Source organism: Osmerus eperlanus, chromosome 3 (assembly GCF_963692335.1).
Source record: "Osmerus eperlanus chromosome 3, fOsmEpe2.1, whole genome shotgun sequence".
Taxonomy (NCBI): Eukaryota; Metazoa; Chordata; class Actinopteri; order Osmeriformes; family Osmeridae; genus Osmerus; species Osmerus eperlanus.
In genome coordinates, this window is record NC_085020.1 from 165,926 (window position 1) to 191,269 (window position 25,344).

Sequence of the window (25,344 nt, forward strand, 5' to 3'; positions counted from 1 at the left end):
ATGGTGTTTTGTCATCCTGAACACCAGTAAAAGAGGATCCATTTCACCCTGACTTCACTTGTACAGAAGACTATTGTTATAATACGTAAGCAAACAGTGTTCTTGCAACCACAGGTAACACCTTACATTGAGGTCCTTGTTAAAGTCTAATTTACATTCACATTTACATTTAGTAGTTTAGCAGACGCTCTTATCCAGAGCGACTTACAGTAAGTACAGGGACATTCTCCCCGAGGCAAGTAGGGTGAAGTGCCTTGCCCAAGGACACAACGTAATTTTTTTGGCACGGCCAGGAATCAAACTGGCAACCTTCAGATTACTAGCCCGATTCACTAACCGCTCAGCCACCTGACTCCCTAATTGCAAGTGCTGTGTTGTAGGCAATGTAACAACATGTTCTAAATAACCTAATTAATATGTGGAACTGTCATTACACACAGCAAGTATATATTTGTTGCCGAGCAACATTCTGCTCTTTTACACAGTTGTAGGAAGGCTCTCTCCTACGTATATGTATATAATATAAATGGACTGTAGTGTAGTGTGTGGATACTGTATATGACTGAAATTAGACTGATCCACAATATAATTACGTTTTAAGTATGCATGTTGCAGTGTTACATCAATTTTGTGATCAACCGAGAAGTGAGAGGTAATACTGTGTGTAAGAGGTAATACTGTGTGTGTGCGTGTGCGCGTGCGTGTGTGAGAGAGAGAGAGGTAATACTGTGTGTGTGTGTGTGTGTGAAAGAGAGAGAGAGGTAATACTGTGTGTGTGTGTGTGTGTGAGAGAGAGAGAGAGAGAGGTAATACTGTGTGTGTGTGTGTGTGTGTGTGTGTGTGTGTGTGTGTGTGTGTGAGAGAGAGGTAATACTGTGTGTGTGTGTGTGTGTGTGTGTGAAAGAGAGAGAGAGGTAATACTGAGTGTGAGAGGTCACTAGCTGGCGCCCCTGAGAAGAATGATAAATCATCAGATTTGGTCCAGGAGACAGTGGGACTCATTCAAGGCCCACATTTCCATTTCAATTTTCTGCCCAGCAGAGTTGATGCATGTGGCGAAGCAAGCCCACTCCCCAGCCTGGCCAGCTCCATCTCTCTGGTGTTCATTGGCTACAACATCAAGTGAAGGTGTGTGTGCCCATGGCAAATCTCACACCTGCTGTCACTTCTGGCAAGATAAGTGGTCTTGGAAAGAATTCTTAAATTATTCTTAGTTGAAGAAAAACAATCGTAAGGTACGAAGCAGACTAGCAATACATTTGGGGGTCTTTTTTTGTCCTTCTAAGATGAAAGTTGTCAACATTCCATAGTTTTGACCCCATATGTCAGGCTAGAGGTCTGTCTAGAGTAGGCTACAAACATGTTCTCCAGATCATTGGTATGATGCTAAGAGATAAAAGGACAGTTAAACATGTTGAAACATGTTAAAACTCAGGCCTACTGAGCTGACTAGGACTGTTCTACCGCAAGACTCTTCTGATAAGGAGGCGTTCTAGCTGACAGAATCATCAAATCATCAGTCCCTGCTCTTGTTACTGGAAAGAGATGTGTGACCTTGTTACTATGGGTAGAAAACCATCCCCCTTTTCTTAAGGCTGCATCAAAGTATCCTTTCTGGCACAAACGTGTGTGTGAACCTGTTCTTGTTTGTGTGTTTAGGAGATTCATTGCATATTACCCATTAATTTCTTTGTTATGAACCGTTCTTGGTGAGCAAAGGGCTATTTGAATAGCTAAATTGTCTGAGCGCTGGAAAAACTAGGTTTAATGGCCTTGTTGAAGAGTGTATACAAAGTCAAACGGTCGATCTAAGGCCCTCCGGCTGCTGTTGCTGTGAACCACAGCTCAGGAACTTTAACATGAGGAATCATCTACAGTAATTCAAGGTCATTTGCATGTCATTGGGAATGAGCCCTACCGTGTGCTTGGAAAAGTGTTCAAATGTGTTCATTTAGTCTGAATACAGTTAGAATACACTTAGACCATGATGAGGAAATAAGGAGAATATATGAATATATGGATAATTACATTCTGTTTGTAGGGTTTGTTGTTTCTTACCCATTAACAGTAGACTGGTGAGGATCAAGAGGTCTCTCTCACACCGTCTCTCTCTGTCTCACCCTGTTTCTCTCTCACACCCTGTCTCTCTCTTTCTCACCCTCTCTCTCTCTCTGAACCTGTCTCTCTGTCTTACCCTGTCTCTCCACCTGTCTCTCTCACCCGTTCTCTCTCACCCTTCCCCTCTTTCACCCGGTTTCTCTGTCACTATCTCACCCTGTCTCTCTCGGTCTCTCTCTCACCCTGTCTCTCTCACCCTCTCTTACTGTCTTTCTTTCTCTCACTCTATCTCTCTCACTGTCTCTCACGCTTTCTCACCCTCTCACCCTGTCTCTCTCACCCGTTTTCTTTCTCTCACTGTGTCTCACCCCGTGGCCAGACCCGTCGCCAGACCTCAGTCTTAAGGGGGGCATATGAAATGCATGGGAGGGCACACTTATTATTAACCTACAGTACGTATACTTATAATAATCGTATACTCTATTCGCGCAGCACATAATCATCACGTTAAACATAACCAACAGCAATATGACCAGATAGCCTATACTGTAGGCTATAGGCTATCTGGTCATATTGCTGTTTTCCACCGAGTACTCAAGCCAGTCCCTGTTCAAATACCAGCTATAGGAAAATGATCGCTTTTTTGAACCAAACATTTTAACTGGATATTTCCTCAACACAACCTGTTTGGGTTTGTCTGTGCCGAGGTCACTCACACCCACTGATTCAACAGGCAGTTGTTGTGGCCCAAATGCTGCTCCAGTCACGGTTTGACCTGCCAGCATGGCAGGTCAAGTGCTAGCATCAGGCTAGCATCAGGCTCAGACTATCGTCCAGGGTCTCCTTCTCCAACATCAGGCGTTGGTGTCGTTTCAATTGTGTCAGAGGAGACTGTTGTTGGGCTTTTCAACCACTTACGGATATCCATCTTCTTATATACTGTCTTTGATCTGAAGCGAGAAAGCGAAAACTCATCCAGTTTTTAAAAATGTGCGGTAACTGTTGAGCGGCTACACTGACGTAGGCAACGTCACGTACTTAGCCCAACGTTCTTTTTAGTAAGGCCGTGATAGGCTGTTGCAGTGTAGATTCCCATCAATCAAACTAAATCACCATTGTTTCTTTATATTTAATGTTTTAATGATAAAGAATGCAACGTTAATGCAACACAAAATTAGCAACTATGATAATATAAAATTACTGTATTTTTTAACAGATCTGTGCCTCAAGTGGGGGGGCACAAGCATTTTTGTGGGCGGGCCCGGCCCCCTATGGCCCGCCCATAGCGACGGGTGTGCCCGTCGCCCACCCTGTCTCTCTCTCACTGTCTCGTTCTCTCTAAGCCTGTCTTGCTCTCTCTCACTGTCTCTCTCTCACCCTGTCTCTCTCTCACTGTCACTCTCTCACCCTGTCTCTCTCTCACTGTCACTCTCTCACCCTGTCTCTCTCTCACTGTCTCTCTCACCGTCTCTCTCACCATCTCGTTCTCTCTCAGGCTGTCTCTCTCTCTTTCACCCTGTCTCTCTCTCATCCAGTCTCTCATTGTCTCTCACCCTGTCTCTATCTCGCCCTTTCTCTTGTTCTCTCACCCTGTCTCTTTCTCTCACCCTGTCTCTCTCACCCTATCACTCTTTCTCTGTCTCTCATCGTCTTGATGTTGAGTGATTAACAACCTCTACTTTGCATAAAGTCAGTCTTGTGAGACAAGATGACTCACCAACTGTGCTGCATCCTCTCCCTCTCAGCTCGTCCTTCAGAGAGCACCTCAGCACACTGTCTTGTCTGTGATGAGAGGGTGAAGGATGCTGTGTTTCCTGCCGCCAAACATGTCCACTCACCACATGGACGTGTTCAAGGTTGGAACATTAAAAAAAGTTGGAAGATTGACGGTGTAAAGAATCCCATATAAAATAAGGTTTTGAGCTTTCAGTGGGTGAGGAACGGCTTGACCTTCATGTGGTCTGATAGAAGAGAACGTTTTAGTATGAATGTAAAGAGATGTGTAGGGTTAGGGATAGGGTTAGAACGTTTAGTATGAATGTAAAGAGATGTGTAGGGTTAGGGATAGGGTTAGAACGTTTAGTATGAATGTAAAAGGATGTGTAGGGTTAGGGTTAGAACGTTTAGTATGAATGTAAAGGGATGTGTAGGGATATAAAGTATGCTTCTTTTTTCGTATTATTGTGAATTCAGACTCAGATCACAGTTTATCTAGAAAAGTATACTGGATCATTTATCATGGGGATCATTCAGAGTTGTTGGGAATGTACTACAATTTCCAGCTCTCCTAGCAAGAGGAATTAGGAAACATACAACCCAAAGATGATTTTAGGCAGAAAACTCAGAATATTACAAGTGATGTACAAGTAACTACCCACCGCAAAGGAGAAGAAACAAATGTCTGTGTGTGTGTGTGTGTGGGGGGGGGGGGGTAGAGAGATTCAAGAAACTGTAAGTAATCACATATTGATATACTCCATCAGGAGTTGGCAACAACATTAGGGAGAGTATCTCTGAAAAAGTCATTCCTGCTGCTGTTTTTATGTTAGCCAACATGAGATTAATTCTGCTGTTTTCCTGTTAGCCAACATGAGTTTCTTTCCTACTCTTTAAAACTAAATGGAAAGCCAAATTAACATTATTCCACACTTTCTAATTTTCTAATTAAGGGGCCTTCTAATTCCAATCCAAGATATTACTTTGACATTGTGATGGTACAGTCAGGGAGTAATGCTGTAATGTTGTGTTTAGGAATATGCCATGTGTGTGACTCTCTCTTGGAAGTCGCTTTGGATAAAGCATAAATGTGAATGTGTATAAGCTGCTTTACATAACGTATGTTTGAGTGCAAACGGTCCAAAGATTAAAAAAAAAATCCAAAGATAAGGTTATATTAAGTCTTCAATACAATAAATAGTATGTTCTTCTTTTCACTACTAAGCATATATGCTTTTACAAGTACATGTAGATGTAATTTGTTAAAAGTGCAGGATGATGTATCTTTTTTATATTGAGTATAGGTATCATATACTGCCACCTAGTGGATAAATCCCCTCACCGAGTAGGAGATTATATGTATTAATTTAGCAGAGGCTTAAGTGACATGGGGATTTGAACCTGGGACTTTTTGATCTGCAGTCAAATGTTCTTCTACAGAGCAAAACCCTTTCTACATGCATGCTTATAGGATTTTGAACGAGAAAAATCCAACTGACTGTTTGATACCTCACATTTTACATTTAGTCATTTTAGTTATTTAGCAGACACTCTTATCAAGAGCGACTTACAGTAAGTACAGGGACATTCCCCCTGAGGCAAGTAGGGTGAAGTGCCTTGCCCAAGGACACAACGTCATTTGGCACGGCCAGGAATCGAACTGCCAACCTTCTGATTAATAGCCCGATTCCCTAACCGCTCAGCCATCTGACCCCCCTGATTTTAATGGATGGAATTATTCTTCAATAAAGTCTTGCATCCTCACATGAAACATGCTTCTGCACTCAGTAGCATTCCTTATATTTCTGAATTGACAAGCAACATAATGGACCAATGCTTGCATTTGCTGGACAGTGATGATTACTTCTCTCTATAATGAATCCTAAAACACTTTAGAGAATAATGTAGCCCTCACACTGCGTTCTATGTCCACATAGACGTTTTAAGATCATGGCCTATCAGTGTCTTCCTCACATTTTAAAACAAAACTAACAGAAATATTAAATAATCAAACTCCACTGAGGTCTTATCATTTTTATTAACTGTTGTAGAGACCAACAATTTACTGATCATCTATAGACTCTTTGTAAACACATTTGTAAACATTGGCATATTGGTTGGTAAATGGCCGACCGCAAAGCATCTGAATCAGAGTTCAGTGTGAAGGAGCAGCTTGGCTTTCTTCATGTTGTCGGCCACTGAGGAAAGAGGGGTTCAATCAAAACATAAATCAACTTACACTGTATTCTTTAGTTAAAATATGATTGAAACAACGGCTTGAGGTATGGGTTTGGGTCCACAGTTCCTGTTGATAATTAGTACTTTCCTTTGTATGTCAGCACACAACAAACTGTAGTAAGTTTCCCCTCTTGACCTGAACCCTCTCGGTACCGTGGGCTTCACATGCATGAGTAGGAACAGTTCAGAATGAGAATCTGAGCTTTGGCAGAGCTGTGTGCACGGGAGTGTTTTCAGCAAGGAGAGCTGAGGCCAAGAATCCCCCAGGATAGGAGGGTAGAGAGCTACTTACAGACTGAGAGATCGCTAGCCTGGTAGGTGTAGAGATGGTTGCTGTACTTGCTGGTGATGTCTGCCCGCACTTTCATGGAGGGATCTGGACAAGACAGTAGGGTTTGTGTGTTTATTTGTGTGTTAGAGAGAGAAGGACTGCAACAATTTTTGTGATTGTAGTGTAAATATTGCAAATACTGGAATGGGTGGATCTCATAGAGAAGAGCCATGACCATACCTACAAACAGGATTCTAGGGACGTAGTAACCATCAGGTGCCAGGTTAGAGTCCGTGGTCTCTTCCTGAAATGTTTTTTAACTTTAAACTGACATTTTCTCAGTTGTTTGACTGAGAGTGGCTTAAAGGCCATGTTTTACTAAGCAAAAAAATCTCAAATTGATAACCTCAGAAGTACTGTGGTTAGGATGTTTTTTTACAAATGTAAATAATCTTTTTATGTTATATTCTATAAAATATACAAATTGAACTTATCTGACAGTTTTGAAAAACGATACAAAGTTTTTGTATTACCACAAGATTGAGCATGATGAAATCCTGTTTTGCAATTTTCTGTATGGCCTTGTCAACTGCAAACAGCTTCTTCAGAGCTGTGGAAACAAGTTGGAAAGAAAGTGCTTTAAATCAAATGTACAATTTAGCATACACATTTATTTATTTTGATGTAGGATTACGTCTATAAAGAAAATATTTTTTAAAGAAAAGCTTACTATATTTTAAAACATGACAGTTGTACATTGGTATCACCAAGATAATTCCCCAAGAACAACTGACTCTACTGCCACTGAATTGAACAGTTGGGGTGAATAAGACCTTGTTTGGAGAGTGTTACTATGCAGTATGAAAAGAAAGGATTACATTTACTGTGTGGGCAGTCCTCCTTATGATGAATGACCATCAGTGGCTTATTGCTGTGGGACAACAGACAAATTCTGAATGCATTCCAGAGCAGAGCATGACAATGGTGGGTGTGTAAACAGGACAGCACAAACATTCCGGCTAAGGGTATGTTGTCTGTCAACTGAATAATGTTGAATTAAATACCGGTGTCACAAAAGATTTGGATATCATCACATCACACAAAATCTTTTTTATGAAAACCAGTTAGACTGATAAAGTAGTCCAAAGTAGAGGTCTCAAAGTAAATGTATGGATTAAGAATAGTACTTCTCTTTCATTTTCCTGAGGCCTTCCTCATAGGTTGCCACCCAGGTGATGCCTTTTCCCCAGCCTGGGGATGCGTTAGGGTTAGGGTTAGGATGACATATGAACAGGAATGAGGTGTGACAGTGTCTTTCTGCTGTCTTTAACACTGTGGAAGGGTCTTTTACCAGAATGAGAATATTGGGTTCATTGTTTTCCTGCCATTCTAGAATTAATAAAACAGATTGGTGGACAGATACCTTATCCCCAGGAGTGGTCCTAGGATAGCTTCTGTTTACACAAAAACCCTTGGACCAATATGAATGAAACCAATCAATCTGTATGTAAGCACATATGAGCTAGCTGGTACCTCTAGAGATGGTCTGGGGCTGCTTGTTCTTCTGTTGTGAGGAGCTGAGAATGACGCAAGATGCCAACACCAGGGTGGACAGAGACCAGGGAGACATTCTCCTTTCTCAGATCAAGTTAAATGTATTAACATCACAGAGGGTTCATACAGGTTTGTAAATGCTTCACACAAACGTTGCAAATATATAATATAAAGTTATTTAATTGAAAAAAATCTTTTTGAAAAAACATTTTTTCAACCTTTCGAAAGTAAGAAAAGAATGTTTCTTCAACCTTTCAAATATTTTTTTTCACATACAGTGAAAAGAGAGGAGAGAGGAGGAGAAGGGAGAGGAAAACAGAGAAGCCTAAAACAGTGTAGAGTAGCAGAGCAGAGTACAGTAGAGTATAGTATAGTCCTCATTAAGTACTCATCAATGATGCAAACCTATTTTAGAAAAAGAATCGCAAATATTGTTTTTTACTTTTTATCAAAAACATTTTTTCAACCATTCGAAGCTTTTTTATAAAATATTTTTTTTGAGGGGGAGAGGACAACAGAGAAGCCTAAACAGAGTAAAGCAGATCAGAGCAGAGTACAATAGAGTACAGTAGAGTTCTCATCAAGTCTGCCTTCCTCCATGGTAGCTTTGTAGACTAGTTTACGTTTGCTGTGCGTAAGTGAAAATGAAAAAAGGCGCGCAATGACAAGAAAATATTGATCATGCAACCAAATACAGATTAAAACTAACAAGCCTGGCTTGAAAATGTAAGAAGTACGTAATACAGATATTTGTGTTGAAAATGTAACAAGTGAAAGTAAAATCTAGAGTTCAGTAATGAAGTATTTGTACTTGGTTACTTCCCATTTCTGCCTGTAATCATGTGTAACATGTCACCAGAGTTGCACATTAAGTCTTCAATCATGTTTTCTTTTCTGACTCACTAGCCAGACAAGCTCAGCAAGACGAGGTTTAGACTGACTGAGAATGAATGAAGGGTTAGCTAACCCTCTCCTGCTGAGGATCCCCTCCTACGTATCTGCTGTGCCAAACTACAGTATTACTTTTGTATTGGTGTTCTGCCACAGAGAAGTACAAACATTTTAATCTAGGCTATCAACTCAACTTTTATAAGAATTGTTGAATAAACCTGCTTGGTAAAAATGGAGGTTGTCCTATGTTTGTTCAAGTAGGATTAGGGTTACCTACAGGTTTATTCCCAAAACAAACAGCACAGATCAGTGGGTAAAACAGGCTATTTTGGCCAGATTTTGTGAATGATGTCTGTTTCTAAAACTCAATACTTTAAGTCTGTGTTAAAAAAAAAGAATGGCATCATTTAGTCTCTAATAAAACAGAAACACAATCAACATAACTGAAATTTCTCCAGACAAATTTGGCAAAGAATGTACCATAATATTGCAGAATATAGGATTGCAAGCCAAATCTACAAATGTGCAATCCAGAAAGAGCTGATTAGGAATTTATAATGTAACAAAATCATACGCAAACGGATACAAATACATAATCTGTCTTACCAAGTGTGACAAGCTATGAGGAGTGGCTGTATGTCCAAATGACGCACCAACATGATTTTGAAGATCTTTTTGTAGACTAAGAACTCCCCAAACAGGTATTTTATACCAGTACAAGCACCGCACCCCCACCCCTAAACACACACACACACACAATGTTTGATATTACTATGTTGCCAATTATAGCACTTTCACCAGTTAAAGGCCCAGGACGTCTTTTGTAGTTTTTTGTGGTTGAAGAGCACAACATTGTTGCTTCTTAAATATGTAGTCCATGGTTTTCCTAGAGAAAGTTGCACCTGCCTTTACGGTTATGTCAGTGCTGTTTATGAAACACGATCAGTGTTTCTGATGTGGGCGTCTTGTCCTACGGACAAGTAGGACAAGATATTCTGGTTTTTTCTTTTTTTCCTTTTTAGATTTTATATACTTTTTTTGGTACTTTGCTCAAATGTTCTATTTTATTAACTGTATCTTCACTGTGGAAACACTTCTAACTCTTTTTGTTCAGTTTTACTACAGGTCAGTCTTAGTTTCATTTGTCGATTTTTATTGTACAGCAGATCCGCTCCTTGTAAAGGGAATTCAACCCCCCCACTGATGCGGAATACTGTCCTTTTCACTTTCTTCCTCCAAGTTCCCTCTTAACACAAGGACCAGACGCGTGATGTTTGACACTTCTTTACGTTTGGCTTCTTGCTTTCTTCAATAAATTATATTCTTATCTAGTCACTCTTATTCCTTCACAAATAAGTCACTTCTCAATAAATCTTAAAGGCACGACTCTTAGGGAGGATGACATTTCCTTCTTCATTATATCTCCAGGAACTGGAGAACCCATGTTTCCAGTTTAACAACCTTCAGCCGCTCACTCACTCACTCACTCAGCCAGTCAGTCAGTCAGTCAGTCAGTCAGCCAGGATCACATTACTGATGTTTCTCATGCTGGCAGTTTGCTGATGTTTTTGGTTGTCTTATGTTATTTTATATGTTACATAGTATAGTGTATAGAATTTTTTATTTAGACTACTGTACATTCTCAAATTGTTATATTTAACCCTCGTGCTGCCTTCGGGTCACATGACCCAAAGGTTCATAACGAACCATCATTGTGTTTACCCAATTTTACCCAATACAAAAACAAATAAAAATACTTTTCTTTTAACCTTCGCAATGTGGGGGGTCTGAGACAGCCCGACGGTTAAAAGAAAATGCTTCACTTTGTTTTTGTATGCGGTAAAGTTGTCGCAATACGACGGTGGGTCACAATGACTGATGGGTCAGAACGACCCGAGGAGAACACAAGGGTTAAGAACCGTATGTTTATTGTATGCACCTTCCTGCCATAGTAAATCAATTTTTTGTGTGAACTTGCATGGCGATTAAAGCTCATTCATAAAAACAGAGTCACGTACAGGACTGACGGCAAAGTTTTCACGTAATTTAAAGTCAATATAAGTGTATTTGTTAGAAACGCCAGAGACCGTAACAGGTCTGTCCTTTATATATATCTATGGGCAGCCCTACTTTTGCGTCATCTAGCGGTAGTTGTCAAAAACACACTAGAGCTCCGCCTATGGTATGACCACAAAACCCTAAACCAAAAAGTAGCCTAGTTATCCAAGTTATCCATGCGTTGTTGAAATAACGGAAGTAAATAAGATAGCCCATGGGTAAAAAAAACAAAACCTTTAAAAACGCATACATTGGCAAATACTGTTAATCTGTAGTGTTATGTAATTCCTCAATATCCCCAGGAATTATTAGAATCTGAATCTGAATTGGCGTTATTCACCATATAAATTCACACAAACAAGGACTTTTCTGTAGCAGGAAGCTGCATACGATAAACATGAATCTTAAATATAAAAGTTGAAAAAGTACAACAATCTAAATGATTCTAAATAATACTATACAATGGAAAATATAAAATAAGATCTAAGATAAGATACGATTGACAAAATGACTGGTAGATGACTTTGGCAATGTGCAATAAGTGATAGATGGACTGCTTAATTTTTTTACTGTAAGGTTTCTAAGGAGGGAGGTCATTCTCAATCCCCATTGGTCACAGCGCTCTAGGGGCCTGAGGAGAGGTATGCAGTTGGACCCTTCAGGGCTGCGGCTTCACCATATATTTTGAGTTTAATAAGGACGGCAGTTTACTGATAGCAGGAATAGAGGTGTACAGTAGACTAATGTGGAAGTATAGATAAGACATGGATAATGGAAAACATCCGATCTGTCCAGATCGATTTGACATTACATTAGGTTGCTAATGTGATAATATAAGATGTGGTGAGTTATCCCCTGACTTCGTTTGTCCTGTAATCTTCTCCTTTATCTTCATGAGAGGATGGAGAGAGTAGCTATCTCCATAGCACAGACACGTGCCTCCTAGCACGCCCTAGCGGTGGCTTGCTATTGCCTAGCAACCACACTAACAACGGCAGGTCTCTTTCGAAAGCTGAAACACTTATCAAAACAAATTCAATCGATGTATACTGTAGTTTTTTACTGGCAACTCACTGCTTAGTTTGAAAGCGTGAACATTTGCATAAACTACTTATCTGCAGAGGAAGATAATTGTAATTGAGTTAGCCTTGTAATTTTCCGAACGTTAGACTAGCTACCAGCACGGGTACAGTACTGGTACTGTAGGCTACAGTACTGTACCAATCTACAGTAGTGCGAATAGCTAGCCGGTACAGTAGCCAAATCAAGGAAAAATTAAATGGAAAGGGACTAGCTAGCTACCTATTTTTTCTTCTTCACGTTTTAAATTACAACATGCAATAGTTAATACGGACAGACATTCCTGAACATGGAGGCTCAGGTAATGTAGCTATGTCTTTCATTACAGGATTGTACCCTCACTATCATTACGCTTTAAAGACAGTCATGCAGAAGCTAGACATTAACGTTACACAAATTCCTATGATATAAAAGTTACATTTGCATTGTAACCTACAGTAGTCCATATGTACGGCTGGCCTAGGCTACAGTAACCAATTTAAGTTGTCAACAATCTTCTTTTTGTATTCTCTAGAATACCATCCACAGTAAAAAGATGCCTAAAATCCCTGAACATCCTAAACGCCTTCTTCCACAACTTCCTCAGGTAAACTAGTGTTTGGTCTGACACATCAGCACCTTATTTGGCAGTAACATGCCAATTTCAAAATGAGTTCAGTTGTTTTGGGAAAAAATACTTAATGAACATGTGGTGGTATATTTGCAATGTAAGTGTCAAAAAAAGTATTTTTCCTTAATCCACATCAAGGCCCGCTCCAAACCCCAGTGGCAGGAGATAGTCCCAACCTTTGTTTTGCAGTCACCTCTCAGAGAGAAGGCTGCTGGGTTCGGAGCAGAAGTAACACACTCTCGTGAGTATCCCACAGTTCCATATCAGCATGCTATTTGTTACTTGAAGACTGTTTACAACTATCAAGCCTTTTGACAGACATGATAGTCTGCGTCCATGGAATAAATAATTTTGACAGTATGGCTGTGAAGAAATGCATAAAAAGGCACATTGTTTCTTTCATCAGTGTATTTGATAGCTATTTCATAACCAGCTTCTTTGGTTACTGTTGTAACCTTAATGTAATGGCTTCTCATGATAAACTAATAATATGCATTTTTAATCATTAGTTTCTTCCTGGTCTCACTAGGGGACACACTTGGTGGTGTGTCTGGGAAGAAGCTTGGCCAGAGGCAGAGCAGAGGATTGGAAGATGCTGGCCTGTTACCAGAGAAGCCTCGCAGCACTGCACTGCCCAAGAAAGACCGCGAGCACTTCCGCAGTGCCCTCGTCAGCATAATCCTGTATGCATGTTAGAGTCCTGTTTTACACACACTCACCCGATGAACCCATCCAGCCAGCCATATCAACCAACCATTTGATCAACCACACATCCATCCATCCAGTTATTCATCCATCCTGTCATCCATTCAGTCATTCATCCATCCAAGCCTAACCCTTCTTCCTACTTGCAGGCAGCAGGAACCCACCGAAGGTAAACCCCTTGCAGAGGACAGTCAGCCCCCGACCTGTGGCTCCCCCACAGCCACAGAGAAGGATGTGCTGGTGAGAGAACCGCCACAACAAACTCTTTAGAACCCACAGTATTAGGCCAGCCCATTTCTGAAAAAGGCTTGTGTCTTAGAATGAACACTGTACTCAGGGGCTGTAAAACACTGGTGTGAGTCAGATATGTTGTGGTGGAACGATCCGTCTAGCCCTAGCAGCCCCCGCTGGCTTCAGTCGCTAGGATGCAGCCAGCCAGGGGTGTACTGAGTCTGATAGCGGCCGGCAGGAAGGACCTTCAGTGCTCTGAGACCACCGTGCTGCCATCATTAGAGACAAGGTGTACAGCAGGCAGACACTTGGGCTATTGTTTTGGTGTGCTTGTTGTTAGAAGCTCTTGTTGCTATGTACGGTTAGAAGTTACATAGCACTCTCACGCATGGCATACTGAAAGCTTATTTTAGAGAGCACCGACACCACTGCAGTACAGAACATTAAATACTTCATGTAATATAATACCGGGCATGGTTGTGGCACAGCAACCAAAAATGGAACAGCAGTATTATTGTTATTTTAAAGCAAATTGATAATATGGTTTATTCTAATACAGCATCTACAATTTCATTAATGTTTTTGTCTTTCCTATCAGAGATATTACTATTACATCCGTAATGGGATTGACACTGAACATGTGGCGGCTATGGAGGACTCTTGGTTGGAGAATGTTCTGGACCTGGTCCCAACCCACCTAAAGATGCTGACGAAAACCATTGAGCTTCTTTCTGACGAGATGAGGGAGGACTACCTGCTGAGTGTGAAGAAAGCCATCGGTATCTGACCCCAATACGTTTCAGGACCATCAGCCTTTACACTTAACACAGTCATCTCCATATACAATACTACATGCCTTTTGCAGTTGGCTTCTAGGCATACAACATTCTTGTGGCTCAGTATGACTTTTCCCATTATGCACTGTCTATCACTTGATGGACAGAATGTTTTGTTGGGAGAGACAAAAAAGTTGGTTGTTTGGAGGGTTTTCAAGGATGGAGACTGAATAAATTACAATTTTTTCTTTGCTTGCAGTGGACTTTGTGCTCAGAGACCCAAGGATGAATGATGAGGAGAACATGAAAGATCCTATTCCTCACAGAGCAGAGTAAGTTCAACAACAGTAGGAGTATTGGTTTATTTTGTTCCTTATTAACAATTTTCCCAAACAAATAAATCAATATCAATAAAGCCGTAAGGTAAAAGGAAAACTAAAAGGTGAAGACTGAAGCTTCAGCTAATTATATCCTTTAGCATATTCTGTCAGGCAGCCCTTTCACTATATACACAAGACAAAGACAATAGACAAAACAAAAGAGAAAACAAAAGTTCCAAATTTCACTTCACCAGATTCCTCATCTTATCGTTCCTCGTTCTCCCTCTTTAAGGATGGAGTTGGTGCCCAAGCCTTGGAATAAGTCCTTTCATCATGCTCAGAAGAGCATTAAGGAAGGACTGCACTCCATCAACCCCACTATGCTGCAGGTGCTGGATTTGTGGCATGTGTCTTTCAAGTGAGTATGCTCTCACCTAAAATAACTACTACACACTGTTAGGTGGTGGTTTGTGTGTCCAGTAGGAATTGTACCTGTACTCTATGTTCACATGTCAGTAGAACTGAACTCATTTGTTCACTTTCACGATTCTGTCTTCTGTAGGAAGGTGCGCCTCATTGATGTGGAGGAGTTCCATAACACACAGGAGTCTATGGAGCTCTCTGTCTTCCAGCACCTGGTTATCCGTCACATCGAGAGTGCCAAGGACATCCTCCTCAAGAAGTATGTTAACTCCTTCCTGACCAGTACTGAACAAGAAGTATGTTAACTCCTTCCTGACCAGTACTGAACATGGTCAAATTCAACCTTGACACCATCACTGTTTGTATTGTACTGGAAAACAAATGTCTTCCACAGATGGTTTCCTGAAGTCCAGCATATCTACTACCAAGGGAACAAGCGCAAGATGGTGCCCAGCAACACCAATGCAGCCAAACTGCAGTCTTTCTTTAACTGTGTGGCAGGCCTGATGACTTCCCAGCTCCAGAGCCTTGCACTGGAGTCTATGCAGGACTACACACATCTCATTAGTCAAAATCCGGTAGAATTACTCTTTACTATTACTATTTTAGCACCAAAATGCTTTTTGCCTTTTTGCTTATCCTTTTTGCTAATGCTTTTTGCTTATGCTTTTCTCACAGAATTGAACAGTGGGGTTCATGTGCATCTATACCATAAAATATACTGTAAAGGCAGAGATGGCAGATTATTGTGGAGATTGAAGGTAATCTTTAAATGCATATTTAAAATATCTAAACTGCTCCATATGGCCTTTCTTCAGCTGTCAGTACGAGCCCACGAGCACCCTGGCTTTGTCCTGAGACTCATCCTGGACCAGAACCACATCCAATTTGAGCCCAACTTCAAAGACTTTGAGGTCATCCTCCTGAACGTGTACGACATGATGCTGAAGTCTGTCAGCCTGGTGCCTCGTGTGGAGACCAAGCTCTACTCTGAATGGGTAACTACTAGAGTCATGGTTATGACTGATAATGGTTATGACTGGTGATGGTTATGATTGTTTATGGTTATGACTGGTGATGGTTATGGCTGGTGATGGTTATGACTGGTGATGGTTATGATTGTTTATGGTTATGACTGGTGATGGTTATGGCTGGTGATGGTTATGGCTGGTGTTTCCTGTTTCCCTGTCAGCCGGGCGGCCAGTGCGGGGGCAGCCTGAGGCCTGTGGTCCTGGCGGAGATCCTGGAGGCCCAGCAGGAGGAGGTTAGAAGGGTGGTCCGCTCGGAGAGCGCCGGTCCCAGGGAGCATGTGCGCCTGTACGACAGGTATGCCTCGCTAGTGTCCCAGCAGGCCCTGGAGGACGTGGAGCAGTTCCTCCGTGAGCAGCACTCCTTCCAGGAGATAATGGTGGAGGTGACGCGCTACCAGCAGCTAGCAGACGAGATCCAGTACGACTCTAGCAAGGTACCAGAGGAACACAGCTTACATTATAATACCAGAGGATAAGCAGCACCTTGTGTGCATTCGGCCTCACATATACTATTACTGTATGTGAGTATAGTATGAACTGTACTATATTTGAGAAACAAGCTTGACTTTATCTTTATTACTTGTTACCTCTCCCAGAGTATAGCTCATGTACGGTGTTCATGATGTTAGTTTGGCAGCCTCCATCCTCCAAGACAATATCATTTTTAAGGGCTAAATCGGCTTGTTTAAGCAGAAAATGTCGATTGTGCCAGCTTGTGTGTTTCAAAAGCCTTCCTAAAAAAGAAAGGTTCAAGTCACCGTAGCTGATGGTGCAGGTCTGGCTGAAGCCAACCCAGTGCCTGCCTCCTTAGCTGCATGGTTCCTGCAGGTGGTACGTCTGGGCATGTTTGAGGTTCACTCCCACGAGCTGGTGAGAGCCCTTGTGAAGCGTGCAGAGGGACTGTGCCAGAAACTCATCGCCCGCATGTTACAAGACCATCAGGTGTTCAACCAGAAGTAGGTACCATCCTGAAGAACATTTACATACTCCCACTTCTTCTCAGATTTGCAAAACCAAACTATTTGTTCCCCACAAGCAAGAAAATATGTTTTGGGGCAGAACACACCCTGTTTCTTCAACAACTTGTTCACTACAGGGAAACTATCCACTGTCTCCCAATAGGAATCTTGAAACTCAAAACAAATGTTCCATGAAAAAAAAATGGACCACTCACCCCTCTTATTTAAAATGCTATCGGCTTCATTGCTTCTCCATTAACCTTCTCAATCCTCATGCTGTGGTCCCTGTAGTGCAGTATCGTTTACTCAAGCCAAACTCGTACACTGCAGCTTGTAACATTAACTGGAATGTGCTTTGACTCTCAGGCTCTGTGATGAATTTGAGAAGATTGCAGAGAAATTACTGAGCACGCCCAGCAACACCCAGCAGCTGATGGAGCTGAAGGTAACTGTCATGGCTGCCAGGGCTTTATGTTCCTTGATGACAGATCTGGAGAACTGACAGGCTCGTCATCAATTTGATGTTCTTTATGAGTCCCCTGTGAGCTGTGGGGGAGTGTCCTAGGTAGGGCTGTAACAAACGATTATTTTGATAATCAACTAACGATAATCAACGATTATTAGAACGATTAGTCGACTAATCATATATTTTTTCACTGATTAATCAGTAGGCTTTGAATGATTATTCAGCTTTTGCAATTTGTTAAACATTGAGTTATACTTATTCTAACAAATAAAACCAAGAAATCACTTCAGCTTTTGAAAAAAATATTTGTATTGCATTTTGAGCCAACTGAACAGGCCAATCTCTTTTTGTCCAATTACTTACTGTTTTTCATTGAACATAAAGCTGGTGCCTAATTTAAGAGATGTGTTTATATTCTTAGCTTTATGTCTTTAATGCATGTAAAACTGCTGTCTGTGGACATGTTGCTAAGGTGTTAGTATGCGTGAAATACTGCTTAATGCGTTTTTATCAACTTGTGTCGCTAAAGCCCAATTTATACTTAGGTCGCAGACACTTTTGAAAAGGTCGCCGACAGAAATGACGTCTCGGTCGACACTTTTAACCGTCGCTTAAGCTTAATTTATACTTCGGTCGCAGACACTTTTGAAATGGTCGCCGACGAAAAAAAAAAAGTGTTGCTCAGGCTGCTGCATTTATACTTCTGCAAACAGTCGCCTGTGCTCAAGGTTCGCGTGACGTAAACAGAATCATTTTACTGTTACATTCATTGCTATGGTTACATTGTTAACGCTTTGTAGCCTAGGTGATCAATCAGAGAAACTGACCATTTTAAAGCCCAATTTATACTTAGGTCGCAGACACTTTTGAAAAGGTCGCCGACAGAAATGACGTCTCGGTCGACACTTTTAACCGTCGCTTAGAAGTGTCGCCTACCAGGAGAAATTTCTACTGGCGCGGATGTCGTCACATAGTGAAAAATTAAAATGGTCAGTTTCTCTGATTGATCACCTAGGCTACAAAGCGTTAACAATGTAACCATAGCTATGAATGTAACGGTAAAATGATTCTGTTTACGTCACGCGAACCTTGAGCACAGGCGACTGTTTGCAGAAGTATAAATGCAGCAGCCTGAGCAACACTTTTTTTTTTTCGGCGGCGACCATTTCAAAAGTGTCTGCGACCGAAGTATAAATTAAGCTTAACTGGCCATCTTGCTTAGTTCCAGCTGGAGGACACTCACTTCTCACCGTTTCCATCTCCTCTCCTGCCGGGGATGTTTCTTTTTTAAATGTTCCAGCATGCACGTTGTGCTCCCATGGAAAGCAAGTTCCGCCCTGCACGCATTACAGATGACAGTATTTTTAGTGACGCGACTTGTTCTGCCCCGTTTGCACGCTGACATTTTAGCGCTGTTTTCTTCTATTGGATAACATACGGGAGGGCTGCATTAGTCTAGCGCTACAGCGCCACACTGGTCAAATCACGTTATTGCAGGCACTTAAGATTGGTCCTATGAGATCAAACGATTTGTCGACAACAGAAATATTTGTAGATTTTTTTTAATTGTCGACGTTGTCGATAATGTCGACTAATCGTTGCAGCCCTAGTCCTAGGGCCTGTGAGCTGTGGGGGAGTGTCCGAGGGCCTCATGAGTTTATGTAGGTGCTGTTTGGTTCTTGTTCCTTCCGTCTCTGGGGCAAAGCTTTTTAGTGGCGTCAAGCACTGTGTTTCTTTATGGTGTAGTTATTTACTTGATATTAGTTTGGAAACTTTTCATCCCTTGTCCTCAGACTGAGGTACATTGTTGTATTCTATGATGATTAGACACAAAATGATTCCACTTACTGTATAATACTTCATAGGAGTTGAAAGGAAGAGTTATTTTGACCAGAACAACCTGTTCTGGTTCTGTGTTTGGAGTAGATATCAGGTAAACAGTTTGGGCAAAGTATAGCTCAGTGGTTAATGCACTTGACTGCAGATGAAGAGGTTGCAGGTTCAAAACACCCCTTGTACTGTATGTCGGGGTAGGGTTAGGATAGAAGCGTGTGCTAAATTATTATTCTTATTACATTAAACGGTAGAGATGAACCATATTAGCATGGCATCAGAGGTCTCATGAATCCATGCTCCTTTCTTCCCTTCTTCCATTCAGACGTACGTGGATGTGGTGCAGGCCCAAGAGATGTCCTTGCTGGAGAAGAAGCTGTCAGACTCCAAGACACGCCTGTGCTTCCTAGTGGACTATGTGACCTTCTCGGCTGTGGACATGCGTCTGAACAGGCAGACCTTCCAGTGGCACACCCGCATGCCCTCCATCCTGGAGGAGCACCGACAGATCACCAAGCAGAAGGAGGAGCAGTACCAGGGAGGCCTCAAGGTCCGAGAGAGATGTCCTGGGAGGGGTGGGAGGATGACCAGGAACCCTGTATGTCCTGGGAGGGGTGGGAGGATGACCAGGAACCCTGTATGTCCTGGGAGGGGTGGGAGGATGACCAGGAACCCTGTATGTCCTGGAACTCAGGATGACCAGGACAGCTGTAAAAAGAAAGGTTTTAGCTGACCTTGTTAGCCCACTTTAAACCAGGTTTTCCATCAAATCTTTCAGTCTGAACAGGGCTTCTTAGTTGATTTCAGACGTAATTGATGTGAGCTGTTGTGGCCGTCTGGCAGAACAGAAACCAAATAACTCCATGATTTGTCTTCCTGCAGCTGCGTTGTGAGAGGTTTGTGGAGGAACTGGAGAGCTACGCCAAGCAGGTGGAGGAGTTTGTGACCTTCGGAGACCTGTCAGAACTCAGCAAATACCTGAAAAAGGCCCAGGCCCTCAACTCCAAGCTGGATGTTGCCATGGAGAAGGTGAGGAAAAGAGCAGGGAGGATCTACAGGCCCATTCACCATACCACACCACAGGAAGAATGTCCTCCTAAACCGGAGTCATTCAGTTTAATTTAGTTTCATTCAGTTTTTTGAATATGGGATGCATGGCAAAATCCAGAAAATGAAGAGCTGGCTAATTGAAAATCAATCTTGACAGACTATTACCTTCTCTCTGCAAATTGTCTGGAAAGATTAGATATGTAGGGCCCTATCTTGCACCTAGCGCAATTGACTTTGTACACCGACGCATGTATCATTCCTATTTTGCACTCGACGCACAGCGGACTTTTCCCTTCATAGACGCACGTCGGTAAAATAGGAAATGAGCTTGTCCTCCCGGGGCTAGCTTCGGTTAAACGCCTGTTTTTGGGTGGGTTTCTTCTCCCATCCCCATACAATGTCACTTCTCTATCTTTTACGACCCTGACGAGAGCGTCGGTCTCCTCAGCTGTGAACCGCTCCTGGCGTGCGCCTGGCAAATCCGCCAGGCGCACGCCATTATTATATTATTATACTATTATAATAGCAATCCACCATGGAACAAGCGCGCCTGCTCTTAAAGGGAATGTGAGATGACGATCTGATCTGGTTTATTGCATGTTACGCCCAAACCACACCTATGAGTAATGTAGCTACTTCAGACCAACCTATTTTAGATTTGCGTTGGGCTCAAGAGTCGTTTATCCCGCCGGTATAATAGCAACAGAGCCAGAGTCCTGCCCACAAAGTTACTTGCGTTTCGCGTTTGATACTTGCGTTTCAGATCGTTAAAATAGGGCCCGTAGTATATGAGTAGAGTGTCTCTATTCTATGACAGTATTCACATTCAGACAATCCCCTGTCTCACCATGAGGTTGCATGCCGACAGAGGGCAGTAGAGCCAAAGTGATGTTGCATGATCTCTTCTTGTTTGATGTACTTTGCTCTTTTTATCAAAATCTGAAAAGTGGCATTTCATGTATCTACTGTATGTTTCTCAGTTTCAAAGCTAAAATAATAGTTTAGTAAATGAGTTAATAGGTTAAAAGTTGAACTATTATATATATATTAATATTTGGAATGTTTTTCTACGCCTCCCTCCTCCACCCGCAGATCGAGGGCTTTAACCAGGAAGAGGAGGCGTTTGGCTGGCCAATGACCCAGTACCCCAACCGGAAGAAGGTCCAGGAACGCCTCACACCCTTCCTTCGGCTTTACGAAACGGCCGCTGACTTCCAGAATCACCACCACCAGTGGGTCCATGGCCCTCTGTCCGCCGTCAACCCAGACAAGGTGGAGGGAGATGTGGGGAGCTACTGGAGAGCCCTCTATAAGCTGGAGAAGAGCTTCCAGGAAACACCCAAGGCTCTGCACATCACCACCAGGGTGAAGGCAGAGGTGGAGGCCTTCAAGGAGAACATTCCTATAGTGCAGGTTGGTATTAACCAAAGACAAGCAGGTTAATTCCCTGGGCTTGTGGTAGATCCTGTATTTCTGCACATTGACAGACGCTGTATGGAGATCATAAATTCGTACCTATATAACTTCTCAGGCACACTGGTACAGTACAGGGCTTGAAATAAACTTTTTACTAGGTGGCACTGGTGCTTCCAACTTTAAAAAGTTTCAAAAAAAATTGGAGCACCCACCGAATATTAAGGAGCACCACAACTAAAATCTTTGTCATAAATTGATTTTGCATGCTCCCTGTCACATGACTAGGGAGTCAGGTGGCTGAGCGGTAAGGGAGTCGGGCTAGTAAACTGAAGGTTACCGGTTCGATTCCCGGCTGTGCAAAATGACGTTGTGTCCTTGGGCAAGGCACTTCACCCTACTTGCCAGTACAGGGGAAGTACAGGGGAATGTCCCTGTACTTACTGTAAGTCGCTCTGGATAAGAGCGTCTGCTAAATGACTAAATGTAAATGTAAAATGTAAATGACGGCTAATATTAACCAATCAAAAATCTGCATTAAAGTTTAGAACGTAAAGATTACGATGAATTCAGGGCTCTCAAGTCTCACACATTCGTCGTGACACTCAACCATTTCACACGCTGTCACTGCAACACCTTGTATTGCTGATGCTGAAAAGAAAGGGAAAACTTGTCCCGCTGATTATTTGCACTTGCACAAATGCTCCCAAACAGGGCTCGAAATTAACTTTTTGGCTTACCAGCCAAAATGGCTGGTAGATGAAAAAAGTTACCAGCCAATAATATTTTTTACCGGCCAAAATTAAACCTGGCATTTCAGACGTACTCTGAAATAGTTTGACATAAACAACCTTTACCTATGATTTTAATATCATTGTAAATCACTATCAGAATGGATTAAACAAAATCAAACAATTTTACTTTTTGAAATAATTTATTAATTCAGGGGGTTCCAGGGGCTTACTACTCGTGTCGATCAGGTCATCATATATCTCTGGCCACTGGATTTCAGGGCTTGACATTAACTTTTTGAACACGTACATTTACGTTTCATTTGTCCATGCACAAAAGTCACTTGACCCCGATACCTTTAAATAGCCCGACCAAGTGATCGGGCAAAACTAGCCTGGCTAACGGAGGTCGCTTTCTCAGGCAAATGACGAATGAAACATGCTCGGTTAAAGAAATCAGAGATGCTGGCTATCTTCAGCAGGCTTGTATCTACAAAAGGCAGCCTCCCTGACGTTTATAGTGTAGAATGGAGTGAAATACAACATTGTGCACACTGCCAGTGAGCAACCCGAGTCTGACTGAGGCTAACAACGTCAAAACAGTGTAACGGGGACGCAGTCTCACACAGATTGCCAGTTTTACACAAATCACAAAAATACTCGGACCAGCTGGATAAAAGCAGAATTCCCATATCTCTTGAAAGCTGCCCTGTTCGACTTTTTAGGTGTAGAATTGACTGTAAAACTGTAAAATTATGAACTTTGTGACATGACGTGAAGACATGGCTGCCGCCTAATGCGATCTACCGGGCGACATTCTCACTCAAATGTCAAGACTTTCGTGACCCAAAACAAAATTCTGATGTGACAGATCAATGGGGAATTCTTTCTCTCTTAAAAAAGGTCGAGGATGACAGCATTTGTCTTTTGAAATCTAACTACTTGTATTATCCGTGTCATTCTCTAGCTGTTATAAAGGCTATCTTCCCAGTTTTCTGCCACCTAGATGCACGCACAACTGTTCGTGTTGGCGTTGCAAGCTTTTTTTAACCATGACTGGCGCGGAAGTCGGGAGCTGTACTCCGCAATTTCACTTGCCAAATGGCGGAACATTGGACACAATTTAGTCGCCAGCCCAAAAATCTACACGCCATTGGCGCTTGGCGGGTCCCAATTTCGAGCCCTGCTCCCAAATATATTTTGAGCTCGCACAGACACAATTTCGGTAGCATATGCAACCAAAATGCTAGCAATTTCAAGCCCTGCAGTACTCATCATAAAAATCCATACTGAAAATCCATATTGCTATTACTGCTACCCCGCCCCCCCAGGTGCTGTGTAACCCCCCCCCCAGGTGCTGTGTAACCCCCGCCCCCCCAGGTGCTGTGTAACCCCCCCCCCCCAGGTGCTGTGTAACTCCCCCCCCAGGTGCTGTGTAACCCCCCCCCCCCCAGGTGCTGTGTAACTCCCCCCCCAAGGTGCTGTGTAATCCTCCCCCCCCAGGTGCTGTGTAACCCCCCCCCCCCCAGGTGCTGTGTAATCCTCCCCCCCCAGGTGCTGTGTAACCCCCCCCCCAGGTGCTGTGTAACCCCCCCCCCAGGTGCTGTGTAACCCCCCCCCCCAGGTGCTGTGTAATCCTCCCCCCAAGGTGCTGTGTAATCCTCCCCCCCCAAGGTGCTGTGTAATCCTCCCCCCAAGGTGCTGTGTAATCCTCCCCCCCCAAGGTGCTGTGTAATCCTCCCCCCAAGGTGCTGTGTAATCCTCCCCCCCAAGGTGCTGTGTAACTCCCCCCCCCAGGTGGTGTAACCCCCCCCCCCAGGTGCTGTGTAACCCCCCCCCCAGGTGGTGTAACCCCCCCCCCCAGGTGGTGTAACCCCCCCCCCCCAGGTGCTGTGTAACCCCCCCCCCCCAGGTGGTGTAACCCCCCCCCCCAGGTGCTGTGTAACCCCCCCCCAGGTGCTGTGTAACCCCCCCCCCCCAGGTGCTGTGTAACCCCCCCCCCCCCAGGTGGTGTAACCCCCCCCCCCAGGTGCTGTGTAACCCCCCCCCCCCAGGTGCTGTGTAACCCCCCCCCCCCCAGGTGGTGTAACCCCCCCCCCCCAGGTGCTGTGTAACCCCCCCCCCCCCAGGTGGTGTAACCCCCCCCCCCAGGTGCTGTGTAACCCCCCCCCCCCAGGTGCTGTGTAACCCCCCCCCCAGGTGGTGTAACCCCCCCCCCCCAGGTGCTGTGTAACCCCCCCCCCCCCAGGTGCTGTGTAACCCCCCCCCCAGGTGGTGTAACCCCCCCCCCAGGTGCTGTGTAACCCCCCCCCCCCCAGGTGCTGTGTAACCCCCCCCCCCAGGTGGTGTAACCCCCCCCCCCCAGGTGCTGTGTAACCCCCCCCCCCAGGTGGTGTAACCCCCCCCCCAGGTGCTGTGTAACCCCCCCCCCCCCAGGTGCTGTGTAACCCCCCCCCCCAGGTGGTGTAACCCCCCCCCCAGGTGCTGTGTAACCCCCCCCCCCCAGGTGGTGTAACCCCCCCCCCCCAGGTGGTGTAACCCCCCCCCCCAGGTGCTGTGTAACCCCCCCCCCCAGGTGGTGTAACCCCCCCCCCCAGGTGGTGTGTAACCCCCCCCCCCAGGTGCTGTGTAACCCCCCCCCTCCCACAGGTGCTATGTAACCCCCCCCCCCAGGTGCTGTGTAACCCTACATCCCCTGCCCCCCCCAGGTGCTGTGTAACCCCCCCCCTCCCACAGGTGCTATGTAACCCTCCCCCCCAGGTGCTGTGTAACCCTACATCCCCTGCCCCCCCCAGGTGCTGTGTAACCCTACATCCCCTGCCCCCCCCAGGTGCTGTGTAACCCCCCCCCTCCCACAGGTGCTATGTAACCCTCCCCCCCAGGTGCTGTGTAACCCTACATCCCCTGCCCCCCCCAGGTGCTGTGTAACC

At 43.8% G+C, this 25,344-nt stretch overlaps 2 protein-coding genes across 3 annotated transcripts in view; one reads left to right on the forward strand and one right to left on the reverse strand.

Annotated features, from left to right (window-relative positions):
- Positions 1-5,793: 5,793 nt before the first annotated feature.
- LOC134017044 (anterior gradient protein 3-like) lies at positions 5,794-9,569 on the reverse strand. 2 transcript variants are annotated; one of them, XM_062456293.1, is made up of 8 exons: positions 9,335-9,569; positions 7,817-7,917; positions 7,471-7,534; positions 7,162-7,214; positions 6,817-6,893; positions 6,524-6,587; positions 6,305-6,388; positions 5,794-5,972 (listed from the first exon to the last, which is right to left on the reverse strand). In XM_062456293.1, the coding sequence occupies exons 1-8, from the start codon at positions 9,385-9,387 to the stop codon at positions 5,923-5,925; spliced, it is 546 nt and encodes a 181-aa protein (XP_062312277.1). In that variant the 5' UTR covers positions 9,388-9,569; the 3' UTR covers positions 5,794-5,922. The 2 variants fall into 2 exon arrangements, with proteins under 2 accessions (XP_062312277.1, XP_062312278.1); XM_062456294.1 differs by having other exon boundaries at positions 7,817-7,921; positions 9,335-9,490.
- Positions 9,570-12,040: 2,471 nt separating this feature from the next.
- dnah7 (dynein, axonemal, heavy chain 7) overlaps positions 12,041-25,344 on the forward strand; it is a 102,357-nt gene continuing 89,053 nt past the window's right edge. The window contains exons 1-17 of the mRNA XM_062456298.1: positions 12,041-12,167; positions 12,381-12,452; positions 12,615-12,717; positions 13,006-13,159; positions 13,331-13,421; positions 14,011-14,191; positions 14,448-14,520; positions 14,801-14,926; positions 15,071-15,190; positions 15,326-15,509; positions 15,750-15,929; positions 16,124-16,396; positions 16,791-16,918; positions 17,288-17,366; positions 19,546-19,770; positions 20,103-20,249; positions 21,363-21,683. Of these exons, the coding sequence (XP_062312282.1) occupies positions 12,156-12,167; positions 12,381-12,452; positions 12,615-12,717; positions 13,006-13,159; positions 13,331-13,421; positions 14,011-14,191; positions 14,448-14,520; positions 14,801-14,926; positions 15,071-15,190; positions 15,326-15,509; positions 15,750-15,929; positions 16,124-16,396; positions 16,791-16,918; positions 17,288-17,366; positions 19,546-19,770; positions 20,103-20,249; positions 21,363-21,683 (2,469 nt within the window). The 5' untranslated portion in view covers positions 12,041-12,155. The remainder of the gene's footprint in view (positions 12,168-12,380; positions 12,453-12,614; positions 12,718-13,005; positions 13,160-13,330; positions 13,422-14,010; positions 14,192-14,447; positions 14,521-14,800; positions 14,927-15,070; positions 15,191-15,325; positions 15,510-15,749; positions 15,930-16,123; positions 16,397-16,790; positions 16,919-17,287; positions 17,367-19,545; positions 19,771-20,102; positions 20,250-21,362; positions 21,684-25,344) is intronic.